The sequence below is a fragment of the Rhinolophus sinicus genome, chromosome 3, assembly GCF_057876585.1.
Source record: "Rhinolophus sinicus isolate RSI-liver-muscle chromosome 3, RSI-T2T, whole genome shotgun sequence".
In the NCBI taxonomy this organism is placed as follows: Eukaryota; Metazoa; Chordata; class Mammalia; order Chiroptera; family Rhinolophidae; genus Rhinolophus; species Rhinolophus sinicus.
In genome coordinates, this window is record NC_142503.1 from 106000917 (window position 1) to 106024173 (window position 23257).

At 53.9% G+C, this 23257-nt stretch overlaps 1 protein-coding gene across 8 annotated transcripts in view; it reads left to right on the top strand.

The window, feature by feature from the left end:
• Positions 1–23257, top strand: part of TLE3 (TLE family member 3, transcriptional corepressor) — a 48101-nt gene that overhangs the window by 16433 nt on the left and 8411 nt on the right. For 2 of the 8 annotated variants that reach the window (XM_019735968.3, XM_019735970.3), the window contains exons 5-12: positions 5016–5078; positions 6548–6652; positions 14967–15171; positions 16948–16964; positions 20550–20669; positions 21441–21491; positions 22075–22227; positions 22663–22804. In XM_019735968.3, the coding sequence (XP_019591527.2) occupies positions 5016–5078; positions 6548–6652; positions 14967–15171; positions 16948–16964; positions 20550–20669; positions 21441–21491; positions 22075–22227; positions 22663–22804 (856 nt within the window). The remainder of the gene's footprint in view (positions 1–5015; positions 5079–6547; positions 6653–14966; positions 15172–16947; positions 16965–20549; positions 20670–21440; positions 21492–22074; positions 22228–22662; positions 22805–23257) is intronic. The other 6 variants (XM_019735969.3, XM_019735971.3, XM_019735972.3 and 3 more) reach the window with 3 other exon arrangements.

A 23257-nucleotide genomic window follows, 5' to 3' on the forward strand; every position in this document is an offset into this window, starting at 1 on the left:
GATGCGTACAGATAGGACATCACTGCTCTGTGACAGTTGTGTGCACTTTTGCTGATGGACATATTTGAATGTGTCCTTGCTGTGAAGACTGGTCCTTGGGACTGAGCCCCAGCCAGCCCCAGCCGAGCCCACCACCCAGCATCCATCCACCTCTCAAGGTGGCTTGTTTTTTCTCTGCTTGTCCTTCAGACTCATGCTGTGCTCTATTTTACCGAGCTTTGTGGAGGAAATGATATATCACAGAGCAATTCAGGAATGTTTAGCATTTTAAACCCTTAAGTGAAGGCTCCTGGGTCTTATAAGTTATCCAGTTTGCCCCTATGTTCACGGACAACAAAATTGAAGCCCAGCGGAGGAAAGTGATTTGCCCAAAGCCACGGAGCTAGATGGAGGCAGAGCTGTGAGTAGAAGCCAGGTCATTTTTGTGTGGCTTTGGGTCATCACATACTCTTTCAAGTGGCAGGTTTCTCCCTCTCCTTGTTTTTATTTGACTGAGGTTAAAACGAAGTGTGCGTTCTCAAGAGCCCGCGGGTGCAGCCACCTGGGCAGTTTAAAAGGGAATAATGGAGAGACCTTCTGTTGGAAGTAGCTGTCAGCGGTGCTTTGGGCAGTCAGCTAAATTAGAAAAAAAAGAAAAGTCCAATGCCTGGCTGGGTGCTGAGACCAGGGGCAAGAGGTTGCTGGGGGGAGGGGCCCATGCTCAGGTTCCCTCCCCCTTAATTCGGTGTCCTGGGTCAAGGGCAGCGAGGGGCCAGGAAGCTGCAGCAGCATGAATGCTAGCCTGTTGTTAGAGAAATATGGGTTAAGAATGCTCAAGTACCCTCAGTTTACAGCGAGCTTTTTAGAGGTTCCTGCTTTAATGAGGAGATGATGGTGCACGTGGGAGCTCCCGAGGCACAGGGAGCAGATTGCTCTTTGGGAAATTACACTTGCCCCCCACTATCTTGTTTCCGTCATTTATTTGCCTAACGATCTCGACAGAGACATAGGGCAGATGTTACTCCCAGCGCCCAGTTGGGAGCGCAGATTCTGAATTTCACAGGATCTCTGCGCAGTTCTCTGAAGTGCTTCTCTGTCTGTGTCTAGTAGATTAGTTCCTTCTGAGCAACAATGTTTTTCCACCAGCAAAGCCGCCTTCTTTGAACCGCACTTGAAAAGAAACTTTCAAAGGCAGCATCAGGCTCCCCAAACACCTTTTCCAAAGGAAGCGGTCTTCCCTCGCCAGGCACCCCTCCTCTCTGGTTCGGGTCTGAGGCGCTGGCTCAAAGGCTGTGGTTTTGCAGGACTCCGATGGAGGGGAAGATGGAGGTTGGCCTCAGAACCACCGCTGCTTTATCGATAAGAGTGACCTGCGTTGCCAAAAGGAGTTTTCCAACGTATGATCTAGTTCCAGTTGGTGGTGTGTGACCTGTCCCGATTGTTGAAGCCACACATCTTGATTCTTTCTTTCTTCCTTCCTTGAAACTGATGTTTGGCACTTGTTTGAGTTGGATAAAATGCTGTTTTAACAGCTGTTCTAATCAGAAATGCTGTCGATTATTAACCCTTCTGGTAGTTTTTCTTTCACAAATACTTCTGTAAGCTCTCTCAAAATGGGGAAATTTGGCTTCTTGGTAGGAAGTCATTTAGTGAAGTTGCTCAATTGCTGAGCGTCAGTTTCCCCATCTGAAAAATGGAGATTTCAAGAAGTGCCTTTCCTATAGGGTAATTGTGAACTCACACATGTAAAGTGCTTAGAAGAGCTGGGTCAGCGATGTTAGCCATTATTGTTATTGTTGTGGGTAAGCGTGGTTCTGTCCAGCCAGTGTTCTGCTTCCAGGAGCCTTCCCTTCCTGCAATCCCCACCCTCAAAAAGACAAACATGAAAAAAGTCATTTAGAGAACAGTTTACCTGTTCATTCTTTGACTCACCAGAGTGTACTGAGCCGGTCGGTGCTCAGGGTTGGGTGTCCCCTGTAGATAGGGATAAGTAAGGCTTAGTCCTTGCTTCCACACTTTGGGGGGCCCAGGAGGGGAATGCTGCTCTATACCAGGTGACGGCAGTGACAGCAGGAGCTACAGATGGGCTTGCCTGCTTTTCCCACCCACCCACCCCGACCCATGGATAGGGAAGCGGAGGTTTATTATAAAAGCTCCCCAAGTGTGAGACTACCCCCTCTGCTCTGCCCGCCCCCCAGCCCCGTCCAGGCCTGTCTCGTCGTGTCCCAAAGTCCTAACTGCCACACGCGAGGCCTCTTTGAATTGAGTTCAAGCCCCAGGAAAGAGCCTGGATGGATGCTGATACCCAGGCTTCCAGAACATTCCGTATCTGTGTGGAGCTGTTTGGATGACCCCTGGTTGATGTTTGTGGTCTTGGAGGCGGGTGAAGAAAGCAAGAACTGCTTTCGGAGGGGTGGAAGGGTGAGATTAAAGGGAACTTGCTCCGAGTGAGTCTCCTGTGGTACCTGGCGGCCTGGATGCCAAGCCTAGAACCTGGCAGATGCCTTTTCCTCATAACGAGAGGAGGTGGATCCGACCGGGCCCTGCAGGAGGAGCCTACCTAGGGGAAGCCTGTGGCCCTGTGTGTGCGAAAGGGCGTGGGGAAGGGGAAGGTCAGCTACTTTTCCTGTAACTGCCAAGACCCTGACACTTGACCTATCAGCTAGAGGAAGTAGGCGACAGCTGGGAACGCTTTCATAACCACCCAACCCAGAGATTGTGCGAGTTGTCATTGCTGAGGAGGCCAGAGTGACCGGGAAGGCTTAGGGACTGCTGCCTGCCTTCCTGGCTGCGGGGAGGGGGCCACCTCAGAGACCCCCTGAGCTGGCTTGTGGTTGGTCTGGCATGATCGCATCACCTCACCCCGTGGGCACAGGGCGTGGCTGCTGCCCACCCCACCTCCCAGTTGTATGCCAACATGCCATTCCCCACTTACCCTCCCAGAGATGTGGCCCACCCTGGGGCAGGCCCGGGTCTTCTGCCAGGGGACACTCTGCACTATGAAGTCTTGAAAAATAAATGCAGGGAGGCTGGCGAGATTGCTTCTGGCAAAACATTTATTGAGCACCGTCTGTGTGCCAGGCCCTGCTACGCTAGTTATTTGAGGTAAGAGGCCTTGGACCAGTGAGCTTCCAAGCAGTGAGCCTGGTTTATTTAGTTTATCGCTGTTTGTGTTTGATGTGTCCTTGTATTCTTATTTGGCATGCAAACTAAACGTGAGATCCTTGAGTGTCCATGCTGCTCTGTGCAGGTGTGGACTGACACGCAGACTAGCTGATTGTTTCTGGAACTGCCATGTACAGTCCTGACTTTTATACTTTATTCTCCTTCCCCACTCAACTTGGGGGAGGAAAAAATGAACAGAAATGATAAAGAACCCTGTGTTGGAATCTACCCTTCCCACTTACCTAGGTGAATAATTTCTACAATAATTACTTAGTAATCTTCCCAGGTTCCTTACAGTATGAATGGCAGGCGTCTAGTGGGGCGGAGGCCGCCACTAAAAACCCTGCGACGCACAGAACAGCCCACAGCAAAGAAGTATGCGGCCCCAAATGTCAGTAGCACTGAGGCTGAGGAGCCCTGATGTAAATGTCCTTGCTAGAGTGTACCCCGAATGTGCAGGTGTGGCTGTGGGTCCCATGGGTCTCCGTGGGCGGTGATACTCCCCTACCTCCCTGAAAGTTTGGAAGTAGGGACCGTTACTGACACTTAGTTGCTCTGGGGTATGAGGGGCAGTCCTTCACAACAAAGAATTGTTCCACCTAAATGCCTGACACCCTGGCCTCTTCCTGAGGATCGAGTGTTCCAGGACAGGGGCCGCCCCATCCCTGCCCAGGAGGCCCTGACGTGGACAGGCTGCCTGTGCCGGAACATGCCACGGTGGCCGCCTAAGCTCCGTCAGGTTCCTCGTCGGTGGCCTGCCCACAAACCTGAGGCAACCCTATTAGTGGCTAGGTTGGAGGGAGGTGGGGGTGCAGCCCTCCCAAGACCCTGAGGCCCAGGGTCTGTTTGTAAGCAGTCAGACAGCATTGTTTTTATGTTAAGTGCACAAGGGTTTGTCATCCAGAATCATTTGACATGCAGGTGATCACAGATCTTTAAAGGCTGTTGTCATGGTTTTGTCTCTGGAAGATTGCGATGTGCTGATGAAAGCTTTGCAGCAGCCCTGGGACCTGGTCCTGGCCGCCTCAGGATTTAGAATGAGATAAGAAAAGCAATTCTGAGACTTGTCTATTAGTGGATCTAGGCCTTCCCGTCCAGGCTCAGTTAACCATTTAGCACCATTCTCTTTTAACCGCCTGTGACCTGGGGTGCACGTAGGACACGGGTGGCAAAAACAGGCGATGTTTTTGTAAATGTGGTCTTTTCTGGACTGTTAGGGGGTGGGGCAGAGAGAGGATGGATCTGCCTTTCTGTGATCAACTTAGATGAAAGCTTAGAGCCCTGAAGAGCTACCTCCTGAGCAGCTTCGTAGGGAAGGCAATGCTTTACCCTAAAAAAATGCAGTGTTAATGGCGGAGTTTCAGGCTGGGCAGCAAATAATATGGGGGAGGCAGCAGTGAAAAGGGGGGGTGCAGGAGACCCTGTAAGCAACATACCACCTTGTGTGACACTGGCCCCTCCCGGGGACTTCCAGTCACCTCCCTATTTGTCTGTCTGAGAGCGTGTCCTGCTGTTGCCATTGGGGCCACTGGGCATAGGAATCTCCTTCCCTCTTGTCACAGGTTTTACTCAGGTGTGCAGTGTGGAGATTGTTCTTGTTTTGTTTTGCTTTGTTTTTAATTAGGGTTTCCATCCAGAGCAGGCAGACTATGTTCTGACCCAAACAGATAGACCACCTCTGATAGGAAATTGGAGTCCCCTAAATGTAGGCAACCTGGTTGCGGGGAGTTGGAAGAAATTTCTTCATGCTACAGATTTAGCAAGGAGGCTGGGAAAGACGGAGCCGGGCCTGAGGGTCTGTGGTTTGGGGGAGTCGGCACTTCACTTGTCTGCCATTTCGGCGATTTGATTTATTTTCTTTTCTTTTGCAGACAGAGATTGCGAAGAGACTGAACACAATTTTAGCACAGATCATGCCTTTCCTGTCCCAGGAGGTAAGACCTTAAAGTGGACAACCTGGGGGCTTACAGAGCCTTCCCCAGCGGGTTCAGGGACAGGGAGCATGTCAGAGGGATGATTTGCTCATGCTTCTGGTAGAACTGGTCTCTGCCACTGCCTGAGACCAGAGAGGACGGTTCATCTCTGACGGGGGTAGGTGGGCAGTGGGCAGTAGGTGCTTCTGTGCCCCCTCTGCCCCATCCAACCCAGAATTCCCAGCCTTCGCTTGCTGGTACCTCAACTTCCACACCTGGAAATGTCTAGGAGCAAGGAAGCCTGGCCTGTCCGTGCCAAGGGCCAGACCCTGGGAGGGGAATCAGTGCGCAGAGGGGACCCCACCCTCCATGACAGATTGTACTCACCAGAGGCGTGCGCAGTCAGTCGGTCTCATCAGCTGCTAAGCTGCTGTCCAAGCCCCACCTGCCCCCCACTTGTGGGCAGTGTGAGGGAACTGTCTCTGAGGGGCTCCTTGTGCAGGGCAGACAGGAGACTGCTCACTGAAGCTGGGGCCAGCCCTCCCCTCCATGCCGCAGTGGCTGGGGCCGGCTCAGCTCCCTCCTGCGGTCCTGGACCTGAGTAAGTCGTGACATTAAATGACTGCACTCATGTAACGACACGATGCAGTGATGTCCTCAGAGGTTGCAGCCCAGGAGGGCAGATGGCTGCATATGAAGCAGGTGCTACCTCAAGGCTGAAGGGAATGACTGTACCAAAAAAAAAATTTTTTTTTTTTTTAAAGACTGTTTTTTAGAGTAGTTTTACGTTCACAGCAAAATTGAGTAGAAGGTCCACAGATTTTCCCATAGCTCCCCCACCAGAGTGGTGCATTTGTTACAGGTGGTGAAGCTACATGGACAAATCTGTACCACCCAAAATCCGTTGTTTTCATTCGGATTCATTTTGCCACTTCATTTTCTATCTAGACATATGTTTTTGTTTGTTTCATTGCTATTTAGATAGATATAGATTGGGGTACATTTAGATGCACGTACCTTTCTTCTGAGCCCCTTGAATGAGAGCTGTAGACATCCTGACAGCTCACCACTCACTGCTCTAGCCGTGTCTCCAAAAAACCATGGACAGGCTCCTGCATGAGTGCACTGCCGTTACTGCAGGTAGAACATTAACACGCATTCAATAATGTCATCTGATGTCCGGCTCACAGACAGATGCTGGAAGGAAGTTTTCCTGTGTGTGAGGTGGAGGGGAAGCAGTTGACTGATATCCATCCTTTGACTCGTTTATATTTTAGCGTAAAACAATTTATAGGAAGTTTTGATGACGAAAGTAATACATGCTCATTGGAAAGGGTTTAAAGAAGAAAGTAAAAACGCCCTGTCCCTGTCCCCTCCGTGTCCTGTGCCAATGTAGTGGACTGCCTCTGTGTTCTGTTGGGGCTCGGTCACTGCCTGCCCTGAGAGGTGGGGACGGTGGCCGCGGCTAACCCGTGTGCTGTTCCCTCCAGCACCAGCAGCAGGTGGCACAGGCTGTGGAGCGTGCCAAGCAGGTCACCATGACGGAGCTGAATGCCATCATCGGGGTACGTGGACTCCCCAATCTGCCTCTCACCGTGTGTATAGCCCTTTTATTCCTCTCCTTTACCATAACCAGAGAGCGACCCTGACCTTAGCTGGCTTCAAAGAATGGCGGCCCCAGGGCTCCGACTCCCCAAGCATTTCATGGGCTTGGATCCCTTTGGGGCTCTCTCCCCAGTGGGTCCCCAATTGCCTCCCAGTTCCCAAATTAAAGGGGTGCCAGACATGTCTCAAGTCTACCTCTAAACTCATCAGCCCTGTCCTCCGCCAGCTTTTGGTGTTCCCCTGTTGAGGGGAGTGGCTGTGAGATCCCTTCAAGGCCAGGCGGACCAGTACGGGTCCCCCGCCTCCTCATGCCTCCCCGGGGGCCTGTCTGCCCTGTGCCCCCTCCCTGGCAAAGGTCTGCCCTTCTTTGGCCACCTGGGATCAGGACTGTCTCTGCTGTATTGTTGATGTGGAATGTGCTGTGGGATTTGGGTTTGGGCCTTGCTGTCCGTGCACTGAGTTGCCTGGCTGCCTGTTCCTCACAGGCCCTTGTGCATTCCAGCCAGGGCCCCTCGGCGGGTCTCCCTGACCTCCTAGGTTGAAGAAGCAGGAAAAAATAACGAAGAGTGCTTTGTGAGGGCCATTTCTGGTCTGACCCCTCTGTGAAAGGAGGAGGCCAGACATCTCTCCCCTTTAGTGCCCCTCACGGGCTTGCATCTTTGGTTCATTTCTTGTATTCAAATAGCACCTTTCTCTTGCTTGCTACTTTGGTGGAGACTATGGATATTTAAGATAAGCATCTGAGGAAAAAAGCTTTTCAGTGTGACTTTGAGTGAGGTTCTTACCCTTGGGGTATACCTGTCTACCTTTTGTCCCTAAAAATGAGAAAATGAAAGGGGTGGGTGAGATTACTGCTTCCTCTCCACAGATAGCTGGGTCAGGGTCCCCAGGGGGGCTTCTGAACAATATAGATTCCAGGGGACTCCCCCCGGAGTGCTTTTCATAGGTCTGGAGGTTGGACTGGCAGCCTGTTTCTTGAAGTTTTCCAGAACATTCTGAAGGATTGTCAGGCTTGGGAAGCAGTGGGCTGCTTGGCTGAGGTCCTCTCAGCCCTAACATTCTGGGATCCTGATTAATCTTCGTGTCTCTTATTTTCTTCTGCGAGGTGGTTATTTCAAGGTGGAACTGCAGGCCCCAGAGTTTCTTGCACAGTGGGTGAGCTGATGACTCTGGGCTTTTCATTCTGGGGCAGAAACCTGGAGACCTGTGGTCTCGTTATGGCTCCTCCCCTGTGGCCCTGGGCAGGCCTGTCTTACCCTCTGCCTTTCTGCATCTGTGAAAGGAGGGGCCAGGAATGCCGGAGGCTGGGGTCAGAGTGACAGTGATACTTGTGGATCCTGACTCACCGTCACACCACTGGGACCCACGCTGGTTACGTGGTTCTGTCCTTCTGATCTGAGCCCCATGGCCGCTGCTGGGGCAGGGCATGAAGCGTTAGGCTGGCCCTGGCAACTTTGTGGGAGGAGCAGAGGGGAGCCCGGAAAGGAGACCGTGAGCAAGTGGTCAGTGTTTTTGGCCATTGAGATGGGAGGCGGCACCCCAGGGGGAATCACAATACCATCATACCGTCAAGTTTGAAGTCTCCTTAGGATCTTCTAGCCCAGCGTGTGTTAGCCTCCACATTAGAGAAATTGGGGGCCAGATGCTTGGCAGGGGTCTGTCCTGTGCATGGCGGGGTGTTGAGCAGCAGCCCTGGCCTCCACCCGCACACACAGTGGTGACACCGGCAGTGTCTCCGGGCATTACCCAGTGTGGGGGCAAAATGGCCTCTGGTGGAGAACCACAGCTCTATCTAGCCAATGGCCTCGTTTTTAGAAGAGGGGGAACTGATCCATGGACAGTCACATACTGTTCAGGGGCAAAGCCAGGCAGGGGCCCACGGGCTGACTCAACCCAGGGCTTCCCCTGGTCCTGCCCTAGTGTGAGGCCTGTGTCCTGTCCCATGGCCCGGGTCCTGGCTCAGTGGCCCTGCTGACAAGGGTAGAGGGCATACACACTGTGACATCTGTCCTCCCCTCCCTGCAGTGGTCACAGTGGGGTCCTCTCTCCCCCTGTCTCCATCTTTGGAATTAAACTCTTCTTACGAAAATAATTTTTTTTTTAAGTTCTAAGAAAAGAGTGAAATTGGGGAAGAAGCACTGCTTGGATTAGCTCAGCTTCCTTTAAGTATTTAGGAAGCTACAAGTTAGGTCAAGGCAGCTCGAGGCAGATATTGGAATTCAATTAAAGCCAACGAGTGGGGCCTGTGACCCCCATTTTCAAGGTAATTGCTTCTCGGGCTCTGAGTGAATGCAGCCGTCGCCCTGTCATTAGGCAGGCAGCCGTCTAATCGCTGCGCCTGACAGAGCCTCACAAGGCAGGAATTACGGACAGCTGAGGCACGCTGCACTCCAGGGAGGAGGGGTCTCATCTCCTCAGGGGAGAGGGGGAGCGAGCTTGCAGCTGAGCTGCCTCAGAGTGAGGTGGAGGAGGATGGCGGGGGTTGCAGGCAGAAGGGCAGGAGTCTCGTCCCCAGCACGAAAGAACAGTGAAGAGACAGGCCCCAGAGGATCTTAGTAGTAACCAGTGGCTACCCCCCTGGTAATAGCTTTTAGAGTTATTGGATTGGCCCCTCGGGAGGGAGAAGTAGCCTGCCCCTGGTCTGGGCGTCAGGAGGGCTTTGGGCAAGGTGCTGCATAGCTACAGGCCTCAGTTTCCCCATTTGTGAAAAGATGGAGATGGACTAGGCAAGTTCCATATGATAGGTCCACTTTAGTCAGTTGTTTAGAGCTCTCTAGGGCATGGAGTTAAAGGATTCCGAAGCCGTGTCTTGGCTTAGCTCAGAGAGAGATAAGATAAGTTACCGTGTTTCCCCGAAAATAAGACCTAGCCGGACAATCAGCTCTAATGCATCTTTTGGAGCAAAATTTAATATAAGACCTTGTCTTATTTTACTATACTGGAAGACTGCATCTAATATAATCTAATATAATATAATACCATGTCTTATATTAATTTTTGCTCCAAAAGACGCATTAGAGCTGATTGTCCGGCCAGGTCTTATTTTCAGGGAAACAGGGGCGATGTGTATGGGGTGGGCATGCTGGTAGCTAGTGGCATACTTATTGTGTGGATTACGGTATTTCTAGCGTCCCCCTCCTGGTGAGAAAGGCTAGGATCCAGTGTCAGGTTGGTGTGAGAGGAGAGAGGACAGAGGGGCAGGTGGGGGCTGCCCAGGCTTGCTGACCCCGCCCACCCCCTGCCCTTTGGGGCCACAGGAAACTCAAACATCCATTTAGGGAAGACATGCCCATAGATGTCTTTGCTAGCCGGGGCCTGGCAGGGACCCCATTACTGCAGACCCCGTACAGTCACATGCCCTTTATTCTTGGATCCAAATTGTTGGGGGATCCTTAAAGGGTCAAGATCACTAAGCATGAGCAGGGTAATTTTGTCCCTTGGTAGCTACTTGCAGAAGGCATCCCCACGCCCATTGAAGACCCTGTGAGCTGACATTATATCATCCATTTCCGAAGCCCTTTTTTACATTACTCTGTGCTGGCTCAAGCTCATTGAATCTGGCGGCTGGAGGGGCTCTCACCCCACTGCCCCTGACAATTTGGTTTGCATTCCCTTGGAAATTATTAGTGGAAGTGTTGACTTGATTTTTTTTTTAAAGTGGGGGGGGTGAGGAGGAGGAAGAAGGAAGTCGTATCTATCTCGTAGAAAACTACACAGAGTATTTTGAAGCCATCCCTGAGGTTCTTGCATTGCCTCCAGGGTGTTGATGAGTTGGATTCATCTGATTGAATCTGACAGGAGGGAGAAGGGTGGCGGAGAGAACGTGCCTGGGAATGCGTGCCTTTCTTGCAGCCAGGTGGCCGCAGTGGAGATACATGATGCTGGGTCTGAGTCCTGGCTCTGGTCATTTCTGGCTTAGTAATTCCTTGGTCTCTCTGTGCCTGACGCCATCTCTGCACTGGGGACCAGCAGGGTTGTTGTGAACTCTAAAAGCTATTACAGACCATGAAAGCTCAGCCCATGTGGAGCAGTGGGCCCACCAGCCAAGAAAAGCAGAAGGAGCCAGCCGAGGTCTGGGGCTGCTGTCCTCGCAGGGCAGGAAGTGTTCATTTCATGCAGTGAGGACTCTGCTTCCTCTGGCGGGCATCTTGGGTGGGTCTTGGCGCTGCAAATGCTTAGACAACTTTGCTACGCTGAACGCACCTCCTGAACCTGAGAAGTGAGGCATTGAATCAGCTCGCTAAGGCGTAGAGCGTGATGCACATAATCCAATTGCACATTGTCTGCAAGCGGGGTCTTCCTTTCAGTCTCACCTGTAAGGCGTCATACCTCCTGAGCCCAGGACATGGTCACTTGGCACACGCGTGGAGGACGGGGACGCGCGAGTGCCCCACAGAACACGTTCTTGGACATGTGCTTGTCTTCCGGCAGGAAATGTTAAAGGAAGGAGAAGAGCTCTCGTGGGTGGGCTTGGGTCCAGACTCCTAGCCCCTCTTTTGGGGTTGGAGGTGAAGCGGGAATAGACTTTCACATCGTGGATGGAGAAGTTCCTATATTGGAAAGAATAGTAGGAATTGGAGGCAGGCTGTTGCAAAAGTGGGGACCTCAGGCCCCTCCTCGGACTATGGGCTGGATTCCATTTATCCCCAGTTGAAAACATGGTGCGCCTCCCATTCAGATGTCACTGTGTGTCAGCAATTGTCCTCTGAAGTTAGGGATATGTCACGGGATAGAAATGCAGCCTGAGGATGGCTGAGCCCTGCTTGGCTACCTGCCTGTGGAGGGGCTGGGGCTTCCACATGGGGCTGGTGAGACGGGCAGGTCTCTGCCCGCTGGATCCCTCTGCCTCACTGAGGACAAAACTTTGTTTCACTGTCTATTGCAACCAAGACTTGCTAGCAGAGCCCCGCCCAGCCAGGCCTGGTGTCTGCCCCTGCCCCGAGACAAGAGCCTCAGAGGCCGGCTCTGAAGCCCCGGCTCTGGAGTCTGCCAGGCTACTCCTGACTGTGTCTTCCAGTCCCCAGAGGAGACCTCAGGGGACGTCCTCTAGCCGAGCAGGGGGTGCTCTTGTACTTGAAGGTGAGAAGAACGTGGAGGTTTCCTTTCCTTTGTTGCAAACTCCTGCTTGACGTGCTACGGCAGACACCACCTTCGCAGTCTTAGAAGCTCAGCAGCTTTGAAGGCCACTGTTTTCCAAGTTCTGATTCAGCCGCAGGAAACCCCACTGATGCTCCTTGCCCTAAATAACTGTTCTAGCTGCATCTAAGTGTGCATTAGAGAGGCGGCACGGATCTGGGAGGCAGATGGTCAGTTTTGGACAGAGCCACTCTGCTGACAGACTTCCCAGCCTCTCCATGTATACCTTTTCCAACATTTTCACTTATTTACCCAGCAGGTGTGCACTGAGCAAACATGCCAGGCACCATTCCACATGCTGGGATGGATAAAACAAGGTCCCTGTCTTCCTGGAAGTCATAAGTTGCCAAGCATCACGTAAACGTGAAAAAACAAATAGTTACATTTGTGGGCCAGTCATCGTTTTTGCTCATGTTAATTGAGCACCTACTTTGCCTTTCCATGTACTAATGCATGTAATGCTTACACAAGTCGAAGAGATGGGCTGCATTCAACCCCCATTTTGCAGATGAGGAAACTGAGGTCTGGAGAGATCTGCTTACTCATCTAAGGTCTCAGCTGATAAAGGAGAGCTGGACGCCCACCTTAGTCCGCCTGGCGGCAGAGTCTGAACTGTTAGAACTCGTAGAAGGGAGACCTGTTCTGAGCAGGATGATGGGCGGCCTGAAGAGGAGGTGGCATTTGAACGGGGGAAGGTTGAGCCTAGAAGGTTGGGTCAGAGGGCAGGCCTTACCTACTAAGGTAAGAATCACGGTGCCTGGAATTATTCACGTGAGTCTTTCCGTGGGTGCAAACCTTCAATAAGCTCTTTCTCTAGACACAGAATTGGTGGTGGTGGTGGTAGCCTTGTGTTCCCAGGCAGCAAAGCGACTTGTGTGAAGCCATCCTCCCTTCCTCTTTCTCTTCTCCCTCCAGTGCTCTTACTGGATTAAAGACCTCCATTCTTGCTTTCTAGGGTTTTACTAAATAGTAGTTAACACGGGCAGAATTAAAGGGTCTACCAGCAACTGGTCTGAAACCACGGGGCCCCCAGCGGGGACCCGACTGGGCATCTAGATAAAGTTGGATGGCCCGACCACAGTAAAGCAGGCTGTGTGGTCATTAAAAAGCCCACGCTGACTTGTTCATAGCATCAGCTTAAACTCCAGTTGTGTGGCACTAAAGGTAACAAGAGCCCATTTGTACAGAAATGCATTTAAAATGTGTAGATTTTCATAAAGGAAAACAGACAAATAGATGACCAGTGGGATCTTCTAGGGAGTGGGACTGAACCATCATTTTTTAGAAACTTTTTTTGATTTGTACTTACTTTTAGTATTTTCTGACAGTGAGCATGTATTGTTTTTGTAATAAGATACAAAAATCAAAATTTTAAAGCAGAAAAGGCAGAGGAGCTCATCTGTAAGCTCCGGCCTTGGGGCCCCGGGGCATGGTTCCTGCTTGGGCGTCTCGGCAGATCTGGGGTCGGGCTGCACTGCTCCAGTGCCTGCCAGCAGCTTCTGTGTCCCGCCCAGGTCCTGAGCGCAGGTCCTAGCCTTCCACCCAGAGCTGAGGAATGAGCCCTCTGCCCAGGAGTGTGGTGATGGCCGTGGTTGCCGTTAACTCTGGGGTGGGCAACGTTTGCAAATTAGCAGGGAGAGAGCGGGGCCTGTAACCCCTGACCTCAGACATTTGCTGTCTTTGGAGCCTCACCTCCAGCCATCACTGGAGGCCTTCCCTGGGTTCTGCCATCTGGCAGCAGTGGCCAGAAAGCCCCAGCTCACTGACAGGAAAGCTTGTCAGACGTTTGTTCTTTGTCCTCCCTTCCCCCAAGAACTCGTCTTGCTTTGGGGGGTCTCTTTAGGCATGTTCTCTAGGTGACGCTGGTGGTTGACGGATTTGAGTCCAGATCCCACTTGCTAGTGATGGGACTTGGCTGGATACTGGCTGCCTCCTCCAGCTCCCCAAGTGGCAGTTTGCCATCTGTAAAATGGATGCAACCCCTCCTTTGCCAGGTGGTTGGAAGGGTCAGAGATATTTGGAAAGTGCCCAGGCATTCATTAATGTTGGTTGCCTTCTCTTGTGCGCCTTGAGAAGAATGATGTACGCACAGGTGGATATCAGCATATCCAAGGCCCCAGGCACTCCTAAGAAATACTTCGATCCCTGCGAAGTATTTGGCACAATCTTAGGAATGATAAGATAAAAGGCATTTAGTCATGGCTGCTGGGGAGAGACCTAAGGCCGCCCAAGCCAGTCCCTTGGGTGTGGGAGGGAGAGGGGAAAGGAGAGGCCCTGAGGCTAGTGCTGGAAAGGGATGTGGCGTCTGGAGCAGGGGAGCAGAATCTGATTGGGGACTGTTATCGTTGCTGTTGATGGAAATACTGAGTTAATCAGGGCAAGATATTGGAGCAGAGGGGAACTACTGTGAGCCCTCTGGTAAATTAGCTCCTGCTGTGAGATCACTTAATGAGTAACCTGCCTCCTAAGGGCTGGTAAGTGGCAGGGCTGGAGTGTGAATCCTGCTCTGTCCGGTTCCAAAGTCTCCACTCTTCTTGTTACCCTGTTCTCTACTCCGATGTCCAGTGGCCTTAGCTCTCCTGTCACTGCCCCCAAGCTCCTCTTGATCCTGGGATTTGGCTGCGGTGGCCTGGCCCAGCCCTGTGAGGCAGGCCTGGAGTTCCTCAGCGGTAGGGAGCCTTCCCCAGGCTACGGGCTCAGAGTGGGGGTGCTGGCTGCTAACGTTGATGGCACGTAAGCCCGAGCAAACAAACGTGGGCTGCTGGTAGCTCAGAGTGGATCCCCTCCGCTGAGAGGGAGCCCTGATGATGTGTAGTGTGTTTTGCTTTTCTTCTAGAAAACGTACCCATTTTATTGACGCCTTGCATACTGTGTAGTTTTTAAATGCATGCTTTATTTATCTTGGGCTTTTAAACATACGTGAAGAAATTCTATCCTGAATTGGGTGGGCGGATGGGTGGGGTGTTTGAGGACATAAATCTTGTATCTAAATCTAAATTGCAGTCCAGGAACAGACTTCCTTCAGCAAGACAGCCTGTGGACTGAGCTGGGGAACAAAGGCTGTTGGGGCGTTTGTCCCCCGCCGCCACCTGAAGGAGCGAGAGGGATGGCCTGTGGCCTGTCCTGCCCCCTCCCGCTCCACTGTGCTCACCACCAACTTCATTGCAGCAACAGCAGCTCCAGGCGCAGCACCTCTCCCACGCCACGCACGGCCCCCCGGTCCAGTTGCCACCCCACCCGTCAGGCCTGCAGCCTCCAGGGATCCCCCCGGTGACGGGGAGCAGCTCGGGGCTGCTGGCGCTCGGTGCCCTGGGCAGCCAGGCCCACCTGACGGTGAAGGACGAGAAGAACCACCATGAGCTGGACCACAGAGGTGCGGCCTGGGGCTGGGGGCAGCGGGCAGGACGGGCGGGGGCAGGGGTCCTTCAGGCCCCACTGTGGAGGACACAGCAAACGCTGTCACCCTAGGCCCAGGAGTTAGCAAAAGATCCGGAGCCATCTCTTGAATTCCCAGTGCATGGAAACCAGAGCCCTGCCCCCATGCCTGCCCCCCAATCCCTGGTGCACACCCAGGATTCTCTGCCCTGGAAGACATGCTGTCCATGCGTCTCGGAGTGCCCGCCTGTCTTCCAGCTGCACCTCCCATCCTTAAGGGCCAGTCCTAGACCCATGCTCTTAAGATGCCTTCCTGGCCAGGCCGGGGCTTTTACAAATTCCAATAAGAGTTTGCTGGGCAGGGGGCGGGGCGGCGGTGGTTAGCTTAGTGGTTAGAGCACGGTGCTCTTGCCAACAAGGTGGCTGGTTCGATCCCCACATGGGCCAGTGGGCTGCGCCCTCCACAACTAGATTGAAACAACTACTTGACTTGGAGCTGATGGGTCCTGGGAAAACACACTTAAAATAAAGGCTTTTTAAAACAGATCATTTAAGAGGTGGGGTCCCAAGAGCGAGCCCTTTGTTACTGTCCTCTTGTGTCCTACCCCTGGAAACTGTTTTGTTCTCGCCAAGATGGTTAGTCCTCCAGGGACGGGCCACGTTCCTGGGTGTTTAACTCAGCTTAGCGTATGTGTCTCACCAACAGCAGGTGCCTTGGAAATGGTAACAACTGTTAGTTAACTGTCTTTAAATAGAGGTAGTGATCACACTGCTGCAGGGGGGTGATTGGAAAGACCTGGAATGAGAACGTGTCCCCTCCCTACCCCCAGCCCTTGCAGGCCTTTACTGTGGGGACCCGGAAGCTGCACCAAGTGAGCCTCAGGAAGGCTTGGTTTGATTGGGAAAGGGAAGGGCCTGGCTTCCTGGCAGACCCTTTTCAAAAACTGCCACCCTGTGTGGTCTGCCCTTAGGTAATTGTTTTCAGTTTTATTGAGACGTAATTGACACATAACATCATGTAAACTTAAGGTATACAGCGTGATGATTTGATTTGCCCTTAGATATTTATGGGGGGCACATGGCCAGAGCCTTCTGAGCCCTGCTGCGTGCCACAGTCTTGGGCATGGGGGGCCTGGAGTGTCACCATTCTGCCCTGCCTGGGGTCATGGGGCAGTAGCAGGGCGTGGGAACCAGAGACGTCAATTGCTGTGTCTGCTGTAGGATGGTCCCCTCTGCAGAGGACGTGGGCCTCCTCACAGCAGAGTCAGGGCGCTAGTGCCTGGCTGGGCAAACAATCCGAGGCTTCAGCTTCCAGGGGCTTTGTGGCAGAGAAACAGAGAACCGTGTTCATTAAACAACAACAAACACCACTTCCACAATTTCTTCTTTTGAAGTAATAATGTTCTCAGTCCCAGATCCTGTGGGTATTTTGCATTGCGTGATCCTTCCCAAGCTTATGGCTTAAAAACTGCCGACCAGTAAGCAGCCTTGTTGCCCTTCTTGGCATGTCTGGGAGAGCCAGGGCCAGATGGCCCCACCCAGGACTGGTGGCTGGGAGAAGTGTTGGAATTGGGGCAGTTCATTTCCAAACTGAGAAATGTCACCCAGTGCCCCCTGCCTTGCATGACCGTGAAGCCGGCCTGCTGCCCATTTGAAAACCCGCGAACTAGCAAAGCATAAAAGCCAGCTGGATAAGACTGACGTTTTTCCTTTTTTTTTCTTTTTCTCTTGGGGGCCCTGACCCTCCTGTTGTCCTGGCCTTTGGTCCCCGAAGAGAGAGAATCCAGTGCGGTAAGTATCAGAACTCTGGAACCCCTGGGTGGGTGTTTGGGGTGCTGGGAGAAGGGGACAATGTGGTTTTTGGCGGGGCACGAGTGTTGTGGAATAGGAGTTGTCCTCTGTTGAGGGTAACCTTCAGTTGGGGAAGCCGTCATCTCTCCAGCCTGTAGGTCTGTCATTTGTCAAATGAAGAGCTTGGGCTAACCAGGGAGGTCGGCCGGCCAGCCCTGGGTCCTCCTCGGGGGCCTGGACAGAGTCTGGGCTGAACCCAGGGCTTAGGGCTGAGGGGTCCCACATCCCGGGCCAGGGTGCTTCCCTTCCCCCCTGGTGGGCTGCCCCCTGTGTGATCCTGCATCCGCCTCACTTCCTCCAAACGACTGAGGTTTCTCCCTGTTCTGGGCTTTCACTTGGTTTAAGGAACTGCTAGCAAGTAAGCGTGAAGGCCCGGTTGCCAGCGTGTCTGCCAGCTCTGAGATTTATTGTGAATCTTTCTGATCACATCGAGACTCAGAGGTTCTGTCTCAAGTCAATAAGCCTTCTGAGTAAGCGCAGTGGAGTCTGGATAAAAAAATCCTCTGGCGATTAACAAAGCTATTTTATGCCTCCTCTCTGTCCTTGTATGTGGGGCCCTCGAATCTGTCAGGATGGCTTTGCTTATTACCTCATGTTGAGTAGGACTTGGAAGGTCAGGCAGTCAACTAACCACCTAGATAGCAGCTTCAGCTCCTCCGTCTCGACCCACCCTCCTTCCCAACCCCCTGCTCAGGCCGACCTTCTCAACCTCCCTTCAGCAGCGTTTTCATGTCCCCTCTCAACTTGCCGTCACGCTCAGAAATCCGGGTCCACATTTGGGCCCAGGAGTGGCTAGGCACGTCAGAAACGAATAACTGAAGCTGAGAAGCCTTGCTGTTGTCTTGAGTGTTGATCCCTAAAAGGGGGCGTTTCTGGAGAGGAGGTTTGCGTTAATAGGAAAGGGCTGGGCTGATGCCTCCAGACTTAGGTCTGGTCCTCGCTTCATGCGATGCTGGGTAGCTCTCTTGGCCGCTCGGAGCCTGCTTCTTTGTCTAACGTCTTCCCACCAGCCCGCCTCTCAGCTTAGTTAGTAGGAAGACCTCCTCTGAGCAGGACCCAGGACCCGGGAGGTGAACCTGTTATCGGGCCTGCTGCAGAGCGAAGTGGCTGTTTGCAGCCCAGCACCACCCTTCCTGTCTTCACATCACCTCATCCTCATTGCTCTTGGCTCTTGGCTTTGTGCCCTCATTTAGGAAAGCTTTCTGCTAAAAGAAACCACGGGGAACCCCCAAGAGCTGAGCTCTTCACTCCACAACACTTGCTGACATCCGTGCACATCAGACTCACAGCGCAGGGTCCAGGCTCTGGCCCTGGGAGAGGCGGTGGAGTGAGCCCAGCTGCCCTCCTGGGCTGGGTGGACCGCTCGGGAGGCAGTAGGGCCAGGCACAAGTGGCGATCGTGTTGGAGGGGTGTAGACTGAAGTAATCAGCCCTGTGGAGACCAGGTTGTCAACAGATGTGGCCCAAGCCCGGAAGGACAGGGCCGAGTCGGGGTGGGAGGGGGCCGGCTGGATGGGCTGGAAGCTGTCCCAGAGGGGTTAGTCTGGAGTCCAATTAGAGGTAGCTTCATTCATATTTCCTTGCCTCGCCGAAGCAATAAAAAATACTTAGTTTTTTGGCCGCCTGCCAGCCAGAGGCGGGCTGGATCGATGCCGCTAAATGCCTGACATGACTCTCTGGGAGCAGCGAGGGTTTTCAGCCTGACTGCATGAGAAGAAAGAGCCCGCTGTTCCCCGAGCCAGCTCTGGGTCGCGAGGAGAAACACGAGCAGCCGCACGCCCTCTCCTCCCGCCCTCCCGCCCACCCGAGAGGACAGGGGCTGGAAGCGTTTCTGCTTAGCACGGGGTGGCCACCTTTGGAGGAAAGGAAATGAAATGACGGGGATTTTTCTGCCGGCGCTCAAAGCAGCAGCAGCGGCAGCCGCGGCAGCAGCTAATTGAATTGCGGCTGTGCGCACATCGCCACCACTCTTGCTCGGCTGTGGGGAAGGTTGAGCTGCAGTTCCATTATAACCTCCATTTTTTCTTCAAGGCTTGATAACTCTGCCATTTTAATTTGCTTCAGGCAGAAACTTGGCAGGGAAGAGCTGCCCAGAAACCGGCTTAGCAAAGGAAATTAAGTTCTGTGGCTGGTTCCCGCACACTTCCCCCCAACCTCTGGCACTGGCCCCCCAGGAAAGTAGGGAGAGGGGAGGTACCGGTGCATCCCACCTGCCTTTTGGTGCTCTTTTAAACAGACGTCCTTCTGCCTCTCCATGTGGCCTCGTCATGCACCTCTGCGTTCATGGGGATGTTGATGTCCTGTCCCTTCCCTCCGGTTGGACTGGAAGCTCCTGGAGGGCAGGGCTATGCCTGTTCCTCCTCCACCCTGGCACCCCCCCCCCCCCCCCCAGGCCCAATGCAGGGCTGGCGCTCAGAACAGGGGTCGGTGGTGAGGGAGTGAGGGAAGGTTAGGGTTTGTCTCAGGAGTGAATCCCAGCAGCCCCCTGAGAGCCTTTGGTTCTGACTTCATTCTCCAGGCACAGAGGTTTGCTGGGCAGGTGCTTCTCCTGCCCCCCTGGCCTGGGGCTGAGAGCCACCGACACCACCTGGAGCCCGCAGTTTCTCCTCGGTGGGTGGCTCTCTCCCCTTCAAGACAGCGAGCGTCCTCCCCAGGCCGCCTGCGAGGCCTCTGCTGCCTTGGTGGTTGGCCCATCTTCCCTCTCCCCAGGCCTGGAATTCCAAACTGCTCCTGTCCTTACTTGCTTTATAGTTGAAGGAAGAACTCATTAGGCGCTTCCAGGCCTGAGTAACGGGTTTTCTTCACGTTGCCTCCTGCTGGGCACACTCCTCGACCTCCTTCCCATCATGACAGGAACAGGGAGGCTTGTCCCTGCCCTTAGGCCTTTTCCCGTCTTGCAGAGAGAAGGGCAATGCTATGATCACATTGTGTTTTCGGTCTCTTTATAGTCCTCGTATTTCTCTAAGTGGCCGCTGGCCATGCAGTGGAGTAGTCGGGCGTCACACAGAGTGCCAGGTTGCCACCTTCACGTGGAGGACCTGGGGGCAACCTGCCGTTCTCCTTTCCTTTCAGTCCCCCATTCCTGTTGGCGTCAGCCCATGAAGTATTGCACGTGGTACTAGTTTGTTGGCCTAGATCCATCTTTCAAGGCTCAGTGCAGATTCTGCTTATCCCTTCTTGGAGCAAATGTGTATGACAGGCACAAGACGGGGGCGAGGGAGACAGATGTGGCTCCTTCCCCCTCAACCCTCGTGGAGTGTACAGTCTCACAGGCCAGAAGGCAGGCAGCTCGTGACAAGGTTAATTATTTAGTAGCAGCAGCTTTAGTACAGAAGAGAATCGGGGTGCCCTCAGAGCCTTTCCCAGGGCAACCTAGTCTAGGGAGTTGGGGAGGCTGTCCCGGGTGCAACGCTGGAGCCACGACCTGTAGGACACTCAGGACACCTCTGCCGACCTCCAGAGTCACCGCACTTAGCCATGACTACATGTGTGAAATGTTCACACTGTATCTCCTGCTTGATTCCAGAATAACTCAGTGTCGCCCTCGGAAAGCCTCCGGGCCAGTGAGAAGCACCGGGGCTCTGCAGACTACAACATGGAAGCCAAGAAGCGGAAGGCCGAGGAGAAGGACAGCCTGAGCCGATACGTACGTCTGAGGGCACGGCGGGCGCTGCTGGGGTTTGTGTTGGGCAGGCTGGGGTGTGGGACAACCCACAGGACCTGAGTTCTGAGTGCGTCAGAGACAAAGGTGGGGGCAGGAGAGAGGGCCCCACAAGCAGGGGCGTCTGGGGAGAGCTGAGGGCACCTCCCACGGACAGGCCAAACCCCCGAGCTGCTGACACGGCCCTCTCAGGATGCCCAGTCTGCTCTTGGGGACTGTCCCTGGTGCCCCACACTTTGACCCCACAGCGTGGCATGGTGTCTGCTCTGCAGGCTGTGCAGGGGTGAGAGCTGGGACAGGGCTGAGTGATGCTGGGCTGGCCCTGCTGTCTTGCACCGAGCCCCTTTCAGCTACTTGGCTGCTCTGTGGCTTTGAACACATTGCACAGCTGAAGACTCAGCTGCATTTCTGGGCGACGAGGCTAATCTTCCCTCCCACATAAAGTATGGAAATGGTGAAGTGAGATTATTTCACTTCCTTGTAAATGATGGCAGATATAAAACCCACTGGAAAGAGGTGTCTGGCTCCAGAGACAAGTTAAAGGGGCTTAGAACTACAGCAGGACAGGTGAGGTTGCCACGGGGCTAGGAAACAGCCGGGGGGGGGGCAACTTTGTGGGGGGGCAGCAAGGAGAGAGTGTGGGCCTCGGGGTCCGGCCCAGGGTTCAGATCCTGGCTCGTGGAAGCAGCACGGGGGTGGTTTGTGCTGTTTGGCGTGGGGAGGGTGTGGCCTCTTACAGGGTCCTCTCGGTTGCAGGACAGTGACGGTGACAAAAGTGACGATCTGGTGGTGGACGTTTCCAACGAGGTAAGGGCGGCCCCGCTGGCGAGCGGCTCTCGGTTTGAGGGTGTCCCCCCACTGCAGGGGTGCTGCTGTGTCTTGGCCACTGCCCTGACATTACTGAAAGCCTGAGTAGGGCAGTCAGGCTGGTTGGGAGAGCAGGGCAGGGCTTTGCCACATGGTGCCTTGGCATACGTGGGCACTGAGGGATTCCAGAGGGAGACTCCCGGAGATCGCAGGGTAGGGCCAGCTTTTGGTCCCTGCGGTCCTCCAGGTAAGCGATGTTCTGCCCCCCATCCCGGGGTCTGCAGGTGGGGCTTGTGAGCCCCCCGGGTCAGCCTCAGCAGGGAAGGAGAAGCTGGAGCCAGTCGACCCGAGGCCAAGAGGCCCAGTTAATCTTGGGCCAAACGCCCCAGCCCCACCCTGGCCTGTCTCCCCATCTGGGGGATGAAGGGATCAGACCAGATCATTAAGAGCTAGTCACCCCCACTTTGGGGTCCCCAGTTTCTTGCAGCCAAGCTCCTTTCCCACTTCCTTTCCATCCCAGAGCCGGAAAGACTCTAGGCTGGTTGTTGCTTTGAGTACATCTCTGCATCACTTGTGTTTTTAGGACCCTGCGACACCCCGGGTCAGCCCGGCACATTCCCCTCCTGAAAATGGGCTGGACAAGGCCCGTGGCCTGAAAAAGGATGCCCCCACCAGCCCCGCCTCGGTGGCCTCCTCCAGCAGCACACCTTCCTCCAAGACCAAAGACCTTGGTCATGTATGTGGGGTCTGCCCTTGGCACTGCAGAGGCTGGGAGAGGGCTGGGACGGGTGGGGATAGAAGGAGAAGGTTCTGGAAAAGGGACTGGCGCTGCAGTGCTGCTAACGAGGGCAGAGGGGTGGTGTAGGAAGAACATGGACTGGCGTTTGGCCCAGGTTCAAGTGCCGGCTTTACCGCTTGCTGGCTGGGTGCTAACTAGCTAATATTCTAAGCCTTGGTTGCTGCACCTCTAAAATGGGAACAGTCACGTAGTCCCTGCCAAACAAGGTCAGGCAAGAATTGAGGGGCTGTTGGGCAGAAGATTCAAAACGGGTCGGGGCTGGCCCCAAGGCATCGTGGCACTAGGCGTTCTGGCCGGCTCCCAGGGCCCAGCTCTTCTTGGGTGAATGAAATCTTCATGGCTTCTCTTGGTCTCTGCATCTTCCCTTTTCAGAATGACAAATCCTCCACCCCTGGGCTCAAGTCCAACACGCCAACCCCGAGGAACGATGCCCCGACTCCAGGCACCAGCACGACCCCGGGGCTCCGGTCCATGCCGGGCAAACCTCCGGGCATGGACCCGATAGGTATAATGGGTAGGCACAACGGGGCCGGGCCGCCGGGGGCGGGTGTGCCTGGGGCGGGGCTGGGCTGGGCTGGGCTGCTCAGAGACCAGGGAGCGCGTCAGAGCTGGGGCTCACGCAGGGCCTGCCTTCCAGGGACTCCATGGTCAGGTTTGAGGAGGAGATATTTGCCTGGTGTTTCAGCACTGATGTCAGGGCTTACTGGGGGCACTGCTGGGCTAGGCGTGTGGAAGGAAATTCAGACGGGTCAGGACACCCCTGATTTGTTCCTCCCTCTATCATTAGTTCTGAGGCTCTGAATCACCCTTTCTTTGGGCTATGTGACCTGATCTATAAAAATAGGTGGGTGCTTCTCTCAGTTCGAACCTTCTTGGAAGAGGAAGACGGGGATCCCAGTTAGGTGTGTTCAATCTGGGAGGACTGCCTGGAGCCAGGCAGCTTGAGAATGGAGGAAGGATTGCTGCT